The 14,235-nt window shown below is 42.2% G+C and overlaps 2 protein-coding genes across 2 annotated transcripts; one reads left to right on the top strand and one right to left on the bottom strand.

Annotated features, from left to right (window-relative positions):
* The first annotated feature begins 218 nt into the window (after positions 1-218).
* Positions 219-6,814, top strand: selenof (selenoprotein F). Its single transcript, XM_071908014.2, has 5 exons — positions 219-292; positions 1,302-1,469; positions 5,024-5,087; positions 5,720-5,769; positions 6,058-6,814. Exons 1-5 carry the CDS (start codon positions 245-247, stop codon positions 6,187-6,189), a joined length of 462 nt encoding a protein of 153 aa, XP_071764115.1. The 5' UTR covers positions 219-244; the 3' UTR covers positions 6,190-6,814.
* A 1,864-nt stretch (positions 6,815-8,678) lies between these two features.
* On the bottom strand, positions 8,679-12,067 carry cldn18 (claudin 18). The gene is made up of 5 exons (XM_071908043.1): positions 11,848-12,067; positions 9,962-10,126; positions 9,468-9,627; positions 8,949-9,062; positions 8,679-8,772 (listed from the first exon to the last, which is right to left on the bottom strand). Exons 1-5 carry the CDS (start codon positions 12,065-12,067, stop codon positions 8,679-8,681), a joined length of 753 nt encoding a protein of 250 aa, XP_071764144.1.
* Between the last annotated feature and the right edge of the window lie 2,168 nt (positions 12,068-14,235).

The following is a 14,235-nucleotide window of genomic DNA, read 5'->3' as shown; positions in this document are numbered from 1 at the left end:
CGCCCGTGTTTTCTGCCAACACATAAAATGAAATGTAACGCCCCAAATGACGCCTTTTGAATCAAACTTGTAGAAAATATTATATACAAGATGTAAAAACTCGTATTTCCGTGCGCTAGAGAAACAAGTTCGAAAAGAAAACGTATCGTGCATGTTACATTGAGCAGTCAGGCGCGACACGGCACCCCTTGGTTAAAATAAATGGGTCCTCGGCGTAGTTTCCCCTAACAAAGCAGTCTCCAAAATGTCGGGAGAGGTGTATCTCCTGTGGCTTCTGTCGCTCATACAAACGGTGAGTTTATAAACGTCGGATAAGTACAGTATTCACCGCTCTACAAATACTTCATTATTAGTAGTAACGGTTCCCGAAACATTCAATGATCTACATGCAGTTTTGTGAGCCGCGTCCTGCTTACAGCCAAGCCGCATCCTGCTTCCCTGGTAGCTTGAATGACGTGGCTTATTGTCAAATTTTACAACACAATTTTTACAGTCGACCGTTACATTATTTGCAAACCGACGCTTTTGCTGAAAACGGTGTTTCGCCGGAGATATAAGAAAGCTACACCAAACAGCCGGTTCACTTTAGCTCGCCAGTCGTAACTGCTGAGTCCGTAAAATAACAGATACTAGAAGCAAAACAGTAGCTATTAAATATACCAGTTAAGTATTTCATCGAATTTATCAGCTTTTATGTGCATGAATACCTTTGGGACAGATGGCAAAACAAAGTACCTGCCGGCTGGATGCAGCAGCTGAGTCTCCACAGTGATCCATGGCACTGGGACAGGTTTTAATAAAAGTTTTAAAGTTGTTGGGTCTGTAACATGAATTTCTGTGAACCAGGATGAGAAAGGTTGGGATGGTGAACCTCCTTGGGATGGATAGATGGAATAGAAAGTGTAATACGATGCACTCGCTCCACCCTGAAACTAACTTGTTACTAAGATATTGACCCAGGTTCCTACCAGACAACACAATCTCAATGTATTATTACAGGCCATTAAAAATTAATCATACATTTGTTATGCAATACAAGGAACTTCTCCCCATGGCACCGTAGAATCACCACACAGTAATATACATGAGGAAACTTTATAACGAGTTGTTTACATGCATCTCTAGTTTTTCTTAAGATTTCAGTTTACACTTGAACACACAATTCATCTGAAAGTTGATTCCCAGTTTCAGGCATTTTCATGACCTACTTGCTGCTCCTTTGTCCTTCTCACATTTCCGCTTAAAAGAAGTGAACAACCATTTTTTAAAAGCTAGGCCACTGTTTTCTCCTCTCTCCCCAGCTGTCGGCGTACGGGGCGGACCTGTCGTCGGAGGCGTGCAGGGAGCTGGGCTTCTCCAGCAACCTGCTGTGCAGCTCCTGTGACCTGCTGGGGGAGTTCAGCCTCACCCAGCTCCAGCCCGTCTGCCGGCAGTGCTGCCAGCAGGAGGCCCAGATGGAGGCACGCAAGGTAGGGGGACGACAGAGCTCATGTGACGGGCGGACACCAAGTCATCGCTCTAGGCAGACAATAGTCATTGGTTGGCAGAAAGGTAGAAACTGGTTTTAGGAAGTTGGATCCTCGTCTCAGGGTGGAAAAACTAGAAACATGCCTATCTCAAGATGGGGTAGCTGCAAAGGAGTAGCCTACATTACCAAGATTAGAGATAGCCAATCATTTGGGTGAAGAAATGGAGGCATGCATGGCAGGAGAACAACAGAGGTCACTTCATACGTGAGCAGATTTTGGTCATTTTGAGATTTGAACCGGTCTCTCCAGTGCAGGATAACAGTGGGGAACAAGAAAGCATTGACTTGATGAAACCAGAGAAAGGATTGGAGGAATAGTAAGGCTAAATTCTGTGAGTGGAACACGTTGCAAAGGCCTTACAAGAGGCAGGCGTTAGTGAAAATAGAGAAATGTTAAGAGTAACCAGAAACAAGGTTAACAAGAGTACATCTAGTAGGATGATAAAATGGAAGGCACTGATTGTTACCATTACTTTCATGACAACACGCAAAAACTACTGAGGTTCGGTGATGCACAACAGACAGTTTTTGAATTGTAGTTACTTGAGGTTGTGTGTATGGTGTCTCTAGTTATTAATTTATTGTAGCTTTACAGAAGTCGGGCTACTTAGCGGGTCGTAGTACCACTCAGACCTTCCTGTCAGAATGTGTCACACACTCGGTGACAGGATCGTGTCCCGCAGCACTTGAATGGCTACTAAAAACAGCCTAGGTTTAGCCTAGCTGTCGCCGGGTCTCTTGACACGGTGTTTGCATAATGTGATAAAGCAGCTGTGCATTGAATGCTTGGCTGCTACACACATACACTCACACACTGTCTTTGTCGGTCTGTTTTTAGCTGTGTGTCTCTGTCTCTCTCTCTCTAACCCTAACCCTCTCTCAAATTCAAATATGCTTTATTGGCATGAATGGTAATCAATGTATAGCCTATATATATACAAAATATATAAAAGAAGGTACAATTAGGTAATTAATTAAATGCAATCTAATGCCTTGTATTAAACAGAGAAATATAATAATATAAAAAGTAAATAATCAAAATCAGAATCTACTAACAATCGTCATAAAGGTGAAATACAACTACATAGTGTTACAATATTCTGAAAGTTCTAATTAACATTCATTATTTTCTCTAATATAATGGCAGCGTGTTAGATATTGTGCGGCTAAATGTGTAAATTCTGGTACCTCTCCTAAACATAGTTTAATCAGTTCGTCACATGTTTTTCTGACAGCTTGGTACAGGGGGCAGAAGAGGAGAAAATAGACCTCAGTTTCTATTTCCCCTGATTTACACTGTTTACAGACTCTCAGTTCTCTGGGCTTCCATTCCTTCTAATGACACTCTCTCTCACTCACTGCCTCACAGTTAAGACTTCTTCACCCCAACTTGATACTCCCCGGGGGGTCGACATGTCAAATTTTGCAGTAACAACCTCTCTGTAGTGAAGAGGTGTTATTGTATGCTCATTGCATTGGCCATTACTGCAAATTCAAGAGGAGTCCCCGCTGTGCTGCGACAGACAAAAGTTGGCTCGAGTGATAGTGGAAAAACAGTGTAATTTCCCTTGATTAAGCTAAGCCCCCAGAGCGTGTGCAGTATCCTAGCAACAGCACCTTGAAAAGTGTAGCGCACACCTCATTACACTTCTTGATGATAACTCTGTTTCAGACAGACACTTCTAGAGGAGACAATCCTATTCTTCCTCCTCAGAGTTGGAGTGAAAATGTCTCTTGGAAGAGCAATTACCTGTCTCCAGCTGCACTCTTAGGATACCGGTTGAAACGCCGGTGTCACTAAGCACATTTTCTCCACCAGACAGCAACAATTATCTGCCTTAAGAATTCTTTCAGCCTCGCAATTGACATCACTGCCGTGTCACTAAATCCTCTGAGAAATGGCTTATTGAGCGGCCTTGTCGATTATTAAGATTCACTGAGCACGGAGGACATTTCGGTTAGTCATTTTCGAATATGTGCTGCTGTACAAAGCACGCGAGCTAAGCAGCGCCTGGGCTCTGTCCCTGGGGTGTCGCTGCCTCTCTGTAGAGCAGGCCAACCTTCCTGTGAGTCTCTTGAGGCCGTTGCAGTGTACAGTCGCTGACAATAACATGACAGGCTTCCTCTTCAGGGCTTAATCCGCAGAAATATTCCCCATCTGAAGCATTCCAGAAATGTTATTTGGAGGTGTAGAAACTGGTTCATTGTGTTAATATGTGCAGAGGTAGATCGAATGATCCAGAATAATCCTCATTCAGGGAGCAAATAATTGAAAAGGAAATACTTCAAAACCGTTTGGCATTTGAAGCCATCATTATGGTTACATATATTATATCTGTGACCCTGATAAAATTTCAGCAGCAGAACTTGTTGGTTTTGTCAGGACTTAATGTTTCTTGTTCCTTGTTGGAGTCACCCAGGGTGGCTGATTTTTTTTTTCTCCCCTTTTTTCCCTTTTGTGTCCCCCTTTTTTATGCTGTGGTGATCATAGTTACTCACTGCCTCTACCTGCAAGATTGCTTGATGGGATACTCAACAACAGGCTAAAGACAGTACATGGAACTATTGAGGAAATAATACTTGTAAAGCTTTTGATTTTGAGTTAATTGATAAGCCAGGGTGACCAGCTAACTATTCGTTATTAACAGAGCTGTGATCTGTCTCCGATCTATCATGTGTGGCAAAATGAAAAGCACGAAAATTTAATTTCTGCAGTGCTCGATTGTTTAGAGAAAGAGAGAGTGAGAGGGGGGAGGAAGCAATCTTAGCTTTGCATGTGTAATTTAATTTGCTGTGTGAACCAGCCAACCAGGCCATTTACCACTCTCCTCCCAGTAACGGCAAGCAGGGCACGGCCTTGAAATACTGCCGTGACACTCCAATTTCCTCTAACTTATTGTATATTGGTGCTGGAGGTTTGATTACAAGTGAGCCCTGCACAAACTCCCATCCATCAGCCCTGCTCCATATGCACAGGCTCACAGTTTAATGACCCCCAAGGAGTTGCCTGGACACGTTTATGAATCAGACTGCCAGAATCAAATTACTCCTCCAGGCCAGGCTTCCCACCACCAGCAGGGCCACAGCCCCTTCTGTCTCTGTGTGCGGGCATTGATGTGTGTAAAAAAAAAAAAAAAAAAGGACAACAATTCATAGTCAAGGCAGTAGGACGATGAGTGGTTCTGATTTCAAAAGAGAGCTATTGTTGGTTAGATTGTTTCTTAATCTCCACGTCAGTAGCCTCAGTAGGTGGTTGTAGAAATTTGTGACAGTTGTTCACAGAAGTCATTTGTATAAAAAATTGGCATCAGTTCTTGAGCATCTAGTTTGTACTCAAATATAGTTTATCATATGGTGTTTGCCTTTTTAGTATCCTTGGCCTCAGTGGGAATTGAACTTCTGATCCTGGCGCTACACAGGGCCGTAACACGGCACCACGGCACCAGACCTCCAGACCTCTTCTGACTCACTTCCAATCTGTTTTTCTGCACACAGCTCTACCCTGGGGCCATCCTCGAGGTCTGTGGATGAAAATTGGGGAGGTTCCCTCAAGTCCAAGGTGAGTTACTTTGGTGCCACACTCAGATTGTGGCGCAGTAATACTTTACGGCTGTCCTACATTTCTTTTAATACACAACAATAGCGCTTACTTTAGATTTTTGAATCTTGTAATTTATTATCTGGTTTTGTGACGTTGGCTTTCCTGAAAATGAGCTTGTGCTTTGTGCGCCTGTGTGTCTTACTCAGTGGTCATATATCAAAAAGGCATCCTTTGAAGTCAGTTGTCAAGGGGTCGGCAGCCTAACATGCCTGAGGGCTAGCTGGCAAATTTCCTTTTCCAAACTCTCATTCCCTGTCTCTTGGGTCTGGACCACCCGCCTCTGTTCGGTGTAACATTTGGTTAATTCAGTGTCGGGTTACGTTGACGGAGTTACTGCAGCCTGCCTCAATATGGGGGCAGAACGGCGGAGCCCAGTCGGTGCCATATGGCCGTCATTTGTTTACTTCAGCTGTAGCCACCTTGCGTTCTCAACTGTCTCCTCTCCTATTAGCGCCTCATACTCAGGAGGATTTGCAGTTGTCACTAATTACGGCCCGCGGTTCCCGAAATAGAAAGGTTAATTGACTGATTCATTATCGGCTGCAATAATATATCGACATTTGTCTCACCGGTGCTCTTTATCTCTTCAGCTTTTGTCAGGAGTGACAAGCCGAAGATGTTCAAGGGCCTTCAAATCAAGGTAATGGTGATGAATTGTGTTGTTGATGTACCCGCGTGACTTCTGATAGCATCTCCTAATGAGACACATGACGGTGTTTATCATAAGGTCATTCCTCTGGGAGAAAAATACAAAAGAATGTGATATTGTGAAGAATCAGATTATGTTTTATCAGCCATAATTAAATCAAGTGAATCACAAAATATTAAATCAGTGTTTCTTATTTTGTCAGGAGTTTTTAGGACAGCATGTATCCCTAACACCCCACCTCTCTCTTTCCCACTCACCCACTCCCACACTTGTCTTCAGTATGTGCGAGGCTCAGACCCTGTACTAAAGCTTTTGGACGATAACGGGAACATCGCTGAAGAACTCAGCATCCTCAAGTGGAACACAGACAGCGTGGAGGAATTCCTCAGCGAGAAATTGGACCGGATATAGACACTTGGATCCAACTTTTTTTTTTATTCTTCGGTTAAATATCTACCAATTTGTACACAGCTCAGACTTGATAGTTGGTTGTCAAACGACTGCCCTATATATATATGACTGTTTTTCTATCAGAAAACCATGAACTTCTTGTTTAGACTTTACCAAATAGCATCTACAAGAATGTAAAATGGCATAATCACAAAATTTGAATTGATGATCAACTTTACAGACGAATTATAGTTGAAATTGTTTCCATAAGGGCGAGAGTGTAGAGACCATACCTGCACATCGTTTACCTGTTGTTTTTTTTCTACCTGTGGAAATTTCTTTCCCCCCCTCTGTTTGTCTGATATCCTTTGTATAATTATTTTTTTATAATGCTCAACATCGTCAGTGAAGGGATTTGTAATTGGAGTGAGTGGATCCTAGTGGCTCTCCAGTGCGGATGTCTCTGCTGAGGCACACTTTAGTGAAGACCTCACAGTAAACCAGTTTTGGGATGTGAGGTCTGATGTGCATTTGTGCTTCTCTGCACATTCCGCTTTGGAGAGAAACTTGATTCGTTTTGGATGCTTGTTTTGGAGCGTGTGAGGTGGGGGTAAATATGCAACAATAAACAAAGTCTCTCATGGTTTTTCTCGTATTAAAATGTGTTCTTTTATTTCATAGGACTTCTCAGGCACAAATATACATGTACCATTACATGAAGCACTTTTGTAATGGGGTTATCCTCTTACTGATGACTGCTGTGTAGGTATTACTACCATCAGCTCAGATTGATTTGAAACCAAACATGTATAATGCCTGACATCTAGTGGACTGAAATAGTATTGCAAATTGTTTGGTACACACCATGTTAGTGGCTTTGCAAGTTACAAAACAGATTAGTCACTGTTGGGTTGTAACTGTTCATGTAATCCTTGGATTATGTAATCACATTACCACAATAAAGTAAGCCCAAGATATATTTCAAAAGCTATTATATATTACAATAATATCTAGAGCCTATTTTATCGGCTATTAATATGGAATTTTTAAGTTGCATTTTTTGTGGAAAAGAAAAACTGTTGGCTCAGGTTTCCTAAACCTCATGTTCCTTTTCTTACAACAAACCTGTTGAACATAATTTGGCCATCTTTTTAGTGAGCTGAATACCTGTGAAAGTGGTAATCACCTATTTAATATGAATAATGGTGTATGTTCTTAACTTAATACAAGTTACCTCTATGAACAACACAGTTACCCCCTCTCTTTCCCTAGCAGGACTTCTCCTTTCAAAGATAAGAGTAACTGAAAACCATCTGACTACCGCTTCTGTTCCCTTTTATATAGCACATGCAGCATGTTTTAAAGGAGCTGAATAGAATGGCTTGGATCATCTTTAGCTTTTCTGAGCCTATTACCATTTCATGCAGCTACTGTACCAACCTACCAGTCACCTGACTCAAAGGGGAGGAGTACAGCTCCTCTGATTTTACAGTGTGTGTTGAGAAAGTCTCTCTAAAGGAAAGCACCATAGATAATTTCTGCAAGTTAGCTACACTTAACCACACGTAATCCATATACATTGGTATATGGATTGGCCTTCAGCAAAATCTGTTTACTCATGTATATGTGGGTCCTGAAGTGATGTAAAAAGTAAACAATAACTGCTTACTTTTACATGTCAGAAATCAGCAACTGATTACTTTTCATTGTCAAGTAATTACATTAGTAATTACATTTTCAGAGTATTCAGAGCCACTTCACACAAACATTTGACAAATCAAGGTTTTTATTTATTTTAACACATACAAATAAAATGATTTTACAAAACAACATATGTAGAGTAAAAAAAAAATAAAGCTCCAGTTACAGTAGCTGAACATTCATAAATAAGCTATGAAATGTGCTTGTGAAAACTATTTTATTATTTTGGCAGAACTCAGTGGCAGAAACAGTTCTACAATTGAATCCCATAGTAGGAAAGTAAAGACATACGTGGTTTTGAATGCGTGTCTCCAGGCACATGAGACAACCTACAAGCCTCTAGCCTACCAAGCATACTGTATGAAAAGACAAAAGCACATGCCTAAGCAAGCACAACGGGTCAACTCAAACCAGGGTTTGGGCCTGGTAAATTCCAAGTCAGTTCCTGGAGTAGGAATTGGAATTTCACCCAGCTCTAAGGAAACAGAATTGGAATTGAATTGGAATGACAGGAAACAGAATTGAATTCCATCCATGAAATTCCTCTTCTAAGAGAGGTTGTATTATGATTACATGTTATGCAGGATCAATTCTGTATGTGTAATGTTGGATATGCGGTAAGATAAAACAAAAAAACATGGGAATTTCACAGAATTTCGTTGTTTTAAATTCAAATTCCTGAAATTCCAATTCAATTCCAATGCTGTTTCCTGTAGGTTTTTTCAAATTCCAATTCCAATTCCTCAGCTGAATTGGAATTGAGTTCATACATGAATTGACCCCAACCCGGACTCAAACAGTGACAGAAGTTAAACATATTTCTGGTCTCTCTTCCCGCCCTCTGAGTGGTGATCATCATCAGGTTTGCTGTGGGACTGAGGCTTGTAAGCGACCCCCGGGTAGCTGAAAGGCAAGAGGCAGCACACTGCATAAAGGCAATTCTCTTGTGACGTCGCATCCTCTGCCGAGCCAAATGCTCCAAAATAGGTGCTGTGTTATTTGAAGTTGCAGAACAGAACGGTCTAAATTGGCGGATTCAGGATGAAGGACTCATCACTATGAATGTGTGTGGGACTCACTGTGATTTCTCATCTTCCACCATTCCCCTGAAAGCCAGAGATTTCAGGATGCCGCCCACCACCAGGACGCCCCCTCCAATCCAGGCTACGAAGAGCGCCGGGCCAAATGTGTACCTGACAGTGAAGAAAGAGAAGCGCCACAATTCACTCAAGCAGGATGTAGGCCCAGCAAAAACCCTCGTGGCTGAAAAGCTGTTTTTATCTGGTCTGCCCTTGCCTTTATCTCAAAATACACTCACTAGCAGGAGAGGAGTGGAGATAACGGAGACCGAAACTCCTCCAGTGTGGAAGGTGAGAAGAGGGGATGCCAAGAAAGACTATAATGAGATTTGGTTCTCATTTCAACTCTCTATCACTTTTTGGTAGCCACTGCTTTGTGAATAAACAACTGTAATTTTTATGCCATTGCTGTTGCTGTTCTTAAATGTACAGAAAAACTATTAACTTCATGTGTTTAACCCCATTCTTACAGACTGGGAATATGGGAATACAAGTGAAACAAGATGCTATATATCCTACCTGGGCAGCCCTCCCATTCCTCCTCCCATTCCTCCTATTCCTTCCATTCCTCCCATTCCTCCTCCGTAGCCTCCTCCATAGTTGGGGTTGTAGGAGGTCATCCTGAAACTCGCCACGATCTGATTGGCATAGACAGAAGCTCCCGCAATGGCACAGATGCCTGGGGAGGGAGGGAGAGAGAGAGAAATAGAAATTGAAGGTATGGGTGACAAACAAATGACTCAAAGTGACTTATTTCAGCGGTCCCTTGCTCATAATGATGAGTCAGTGGATAAAATGTTCAGATTAAATACAAGTAAAACTTCCTGAAGGAACTGACTCATATCTAGAAAACTACAAAGCCTTTTAGGAAGCTTGTCTGTGTCGGCAAATAGTGACAAATGCACATGTGGTCACATCTGTGCTGGGTTTCCCAAAAGCATCACCAGGTTTCTCTTTGTTCCACTGACTCACAAGGGAAGTGAAAGCTGGGATAAGCTACGCCAATGTTTTACCGGCAATGATGAACATGATGCCCGCGGTGAGGCTCATCTTGGCCTTGGTGGTCTCTGCCATGCTGTTCATCGAGAGGCACTTCAAGGAGAAAACTGATATCACCGCCCCAAGGACGCTCAGCACCACACCCACTATCATTAGGGCGCGCACAGCCTGGAAGGTGCCTAGGGGACGGAGCACAGATACACATGATGTGTGTAGAGACATTGTGTTGGATTTGACAACGTTTACAAAACTATTGAATGGTTTGGTAGTTCCACTGGACCAAAAATGGGTTGTGGGTCTATTAGTGATGGGTCCCCATTTGAATAGAGTACCAATATGCTTTAATGATTATGGTTGCATAACTGAAGAACATCATTTATATTGTACCTGTTAACCTTATGTCACAAGATTAATTTTAAATTCTTTAATCTTCCACAGAAGATGATGTTCATCAAATGTATTCAATATAATGATGTGGTGTGTATTCTCCTGGGTGTGCTATTTGAACCTGCCCTTTGCCTCTTGTTTGTTCTGTTTCTGATAACCGTGTTGACTGAGCCTTGGCCTGGTTGTCCATTATGGTGACCAGAATGCACCGGTGCTAGTGTCAATACTGATAGGAGTGGGCTTGACACCTGAACAACAGTTTGTTTGAGGAAAGAGGACAGAAACTGAGAACAACAGCGATTTCAAATCACTCTCTGCAAAAAAAAAAACATCACACAAACAATCACTTTGGTTTAAGCTGATGATTGGTCTGTGTTATAAGGTTAAATGATATGTATATTCTAGTTTGTGTAATAGGATAATTTACAATAAATAGTTCTATTGAGGAGACAAGCTTTTTGTTCTTGGCCTCCCCTTGTGGAGAATAATCTGATTTATCAGTTGGGCATTCTTGATGAGAGGAAGTACTCACACATCCAAAACTACTGTATTGTTAGTTTTAAAAGGGGTAGGCTCCCCCAGAACTGAGGTAACACCCCTCCATGTCTCTATTGGTTGTCAACCCAAATAAACACTAAATCATGCCAGTCAAATACATAAAGCCCATCTCTCTGAGTTTTTAACCCTCATCAGAAATTCATCCAAATTGGCTTTTTGCACTCGATCAAAAGATCTCTTTTATTAAAGCCAATCATCATTTCTGTTTTACTAGATAATTCACAACAGAGTTGCATGAAAGATGGGAGAGTGAGAGAGGAAGTGACCTGCCATGTTGGTTACACATCGCACACACCCAAGCACACTGAACAATGAGCCTCATCTCTGCACCTTAAAAACCTCGTCTCCTCACCTGTAACGAAGGAGGTAGGCCTATTTGGATGTTTGCAGCTAAAAAAAAAGAGAAGTGAGAGAGTTTCCTCCTAACCCCGGTGCTGGAGAATCACATTTTTTAAACATCCAGTTAATCAACTTAAACTTTACTACTTGCCTCCTCATTATTCCTATGATCTTGGAGAGTTCATTAAGCATGTAACAATCTCTGCTAAAACTACAAGTGAGACAGCCAAAGATCTCTTGGTAATGTCTTCAAAGGAAAAACCATGAGGCTGCTCCATTGACAGTGAATAGGAGACCAACTCTGGACATAGCGATAGTCTCCTGGGTGATTTTGCAGTAATATGGCCACATTTTGTGGCTTGTAATTATTAGGACAATAATGAAATGAAACTCATTTGGATGTAAACGGTCAAGCAAACGCTCTCTGAGTCACTAAAGTCAGTCTCCCATTCATTGTCAATGGAGCAGCTCCATGTTTTGTCTCAAGATTAGAGCCTTGGTCCTGCACTTTCTAACTTTGTGAGACAGTTATTCATATTCTCAAATACTGATTGAACTACAGTATCTTGTGAGGAACAACAATGCAAATTCTTTTTGGGGTAAACTGCGCTCCTACCTGAAAACCCCAGGAGGCCGTAGAGCGGTCGGCACTCTGTGAACCCCGAGGAAGCGGTCTCACAGTCCTGCCAGAGACCCTTGTAGGTGTAAACGGACGTCACCACGTCCCCCTGCCTGTCCTTGACGCTCCACTTGTTCATGGCGGTGGCTGCGATGAGGGCCGCCGCACCGATCACACCTAGAATGAATCCACCATTCTGGAGAACTGCAGGCGCCATCGTCGTCTCCTCCTCAGTACGTTAGGAAATATGTGTGCCAGGGAGTGTGTGTGTGTGTGTGTCTGCAAGGTGGTGTGAGCCCAGTTTAAAAGAATTAAGAGCCTAATACTGTAAGTACAGCTGTATATGTGAATGGGTTTAAGCAAAGGCGGACCAAAGGTGACGAGGTGTGTGAGTGTGCGGGCAAAGTGGCGTGTGGAGTTGACGAGGTGGTGGCAGGAGGGCAGTGATGGTGACGTTGGGTGGGGGCAGTCAGGTTTCGCCCTGTTGGTGATACGGCAGCATGGGCTGGGCTGCCCATGTGCACGCTCATCAAGTTCACGTGCACGCTCCCGGTTGTGTTGAGAGGTGTGGACACAGTCGCGACAGGCGCACCTGGCACCTTTCATGAGAACTAACTGTTAGGAGTGTAAATGTAAATACGGGAAACTGAATCACTGGCTCCATAGGTTTCTTGGTAAAACCACCAGCGGTTGGTGGGTGAGTATGTATATGAGGCAGGACAGATTCATTTAGAATGACAAGGATGGAAAACACCCTTAATAACTAAGAAACCAGTTAGGAAGGAGATGATGTAGCACAACAGACATGCAGACAGAATGAGTGGACAGACATGAAAACATACTCTTTGATCAGATAGAAGGGCAGAGAATCAGGCAGACAGGAGGGTGTCAGACAATCATGTCTAACTTAAACAGAAAAACAAGCCAGAGTGAATAGAGAAACATTATAGTTGGCAGGGTGAGTGGCCATCTTAGGAAAACACCCAGACTTTCAGTTTTGACACGATCCAGAGCAGAATCTAATGGTTAAATCAGGCCTTGAAGCAATACTTACTGTAAAAAAATGGATATTACATAGTGGCTGACTAATAATGTGATACTTTATTGATCCTTTATTGATATGGAAATTGTGGACTTCCCTCCTCCACAGAGAGGTCAGAGGTCAAAGGTCAGCTACAGAGCAGCAGCCCTGCAGCTGGTAGGGATTCAGTGTCTCGCTCAAGGACACTTCAGCAGGAGGGAGGCTCGCCAAAACGAGTGCTTTTGTTTCCCTACTTACTGCCAGGGTGGCAGGTCAAGAGTCCTCTGGGCTCATAAAGTGACGTATACTGATCTAGGATCAGTGGTCAAGTTACAAGACCATGTAGACTTTACAGTCACTTAAAGCACAAACCAGCCTCAGATCACTATTCCTATTCTAAGACTGATGAATACACTTCATGGATACGGGCCGTTGCCGTGTCCCACACATGATGTCATGCCTTACACCGAGACTAAGGCTGTTTCAGGGTGAAGACTCATTCCCTCTTACAAACTATGGAACAAACAGTACCTGATTTTATTTCCATGATTCAGACTTCTCTCCACCTTATCACTTTGTCAACAGTTGGGGAGGAGAGAAGTTTCTATTCTTCTCTTATCTCAAGTCCCTCTCTCTCTCTTTCGCTCTCTCTCCCTCTCACAGTCACACACACGTGCACACACACGATACACTGAAAAACTTGTGATGATAGGCTTACACATTTGAAGGTTGCTCTGTGTAACAAGGTTTTCTTCAGTTGATGTGGAGTTTTGTATTATTTTTTGCTTTTTGTTTTACTTTTGTCTTTTGTATAGACTGGAGGGAGATCAACAGTCACCTTGGCAGAAGCTAATGGGAATTCAAATAATTAAAGAAAGGTGCTTGGGAACTTGAAAAAAAAAAACTGCTTTGACAGAGAAATTCCTTCATTTTATCAAATGAATATGAATTAAGTTATTATAACCTGACATCTGACATGAAATGACATCTAACAAAGGTAAACAAGCTGGAAACAATTCTGAGACATATCCAATAAATCAATAATCACTATTAGATTGGTATTGGACTGGTATTTGATAATATTGCAACAAGAACAACAGTGGTGATCTGGATCATCTCAAACAAACACACAAAGAAAAACTATAATATCACTAAAATTACCAACTCACACCAAGATTTTCACACAAAGCAAGAAGCAACTGATTCATTCATAAAAACTGACTTAGCTGGTTATATAAAAGTGTCAGTGTATTAATATACACTCTGACATGAGGTTACAATGTAGTCAGCTATATGTGACTGTTTCACATATAGCTGACTGTCCATATTTCATTAAAAAAAAAACCACGAGACTCCAGTTACAA

This window comes from Centroberyx gerrardi, chromosome 13 (assembly GCF_048128805.1).
Source record: "Centroberyx gerrardi isolate f3 chromosome 13, fCenGer3.hap1.cur.20231027, whole genome shotgun sequence".
In the NCBI taxonomy this organism is placed as follows: Eukaryota; Metazoa; Chordata; class Actinopteri; order Beryciformes; family Berycidae; genus Centroberyx; species Centroberyx gerrardi.
The sequence above is the reverse complement of the archived record's forward strand: the minus strand, read 5'-3'. Positions and strand labels throughout refer to the sequence as shown.

What these genes read in the sequence shown, in the direction of transcription:
- cldn18 (XM_071908043.1), bottom strand. Translation starts at nt 12,067, where the DNA reads ATGGCGCCTGCAGTTCTCCAGAATGGTGGATTCATTCTAGGTGTGATC. An exon ending in CATCATGTTCATCATTGCCG is followed by an intron (nt 9,628 to 9,961) that starts GTAAAACATTGG and finishes CTCCCTCCCCAG; the next exon opens with GCATCTGTGCCATTGCGGGA. An exon ending in GTGGAAGATGAGAAATCACA is followed by an intron (nt 8,773 to 8,948) that starts GTGAGTCCCACA and finishes CTTGCCTTTCAG; the next exon opens with CTACCCGGGGGTCGCTTACA.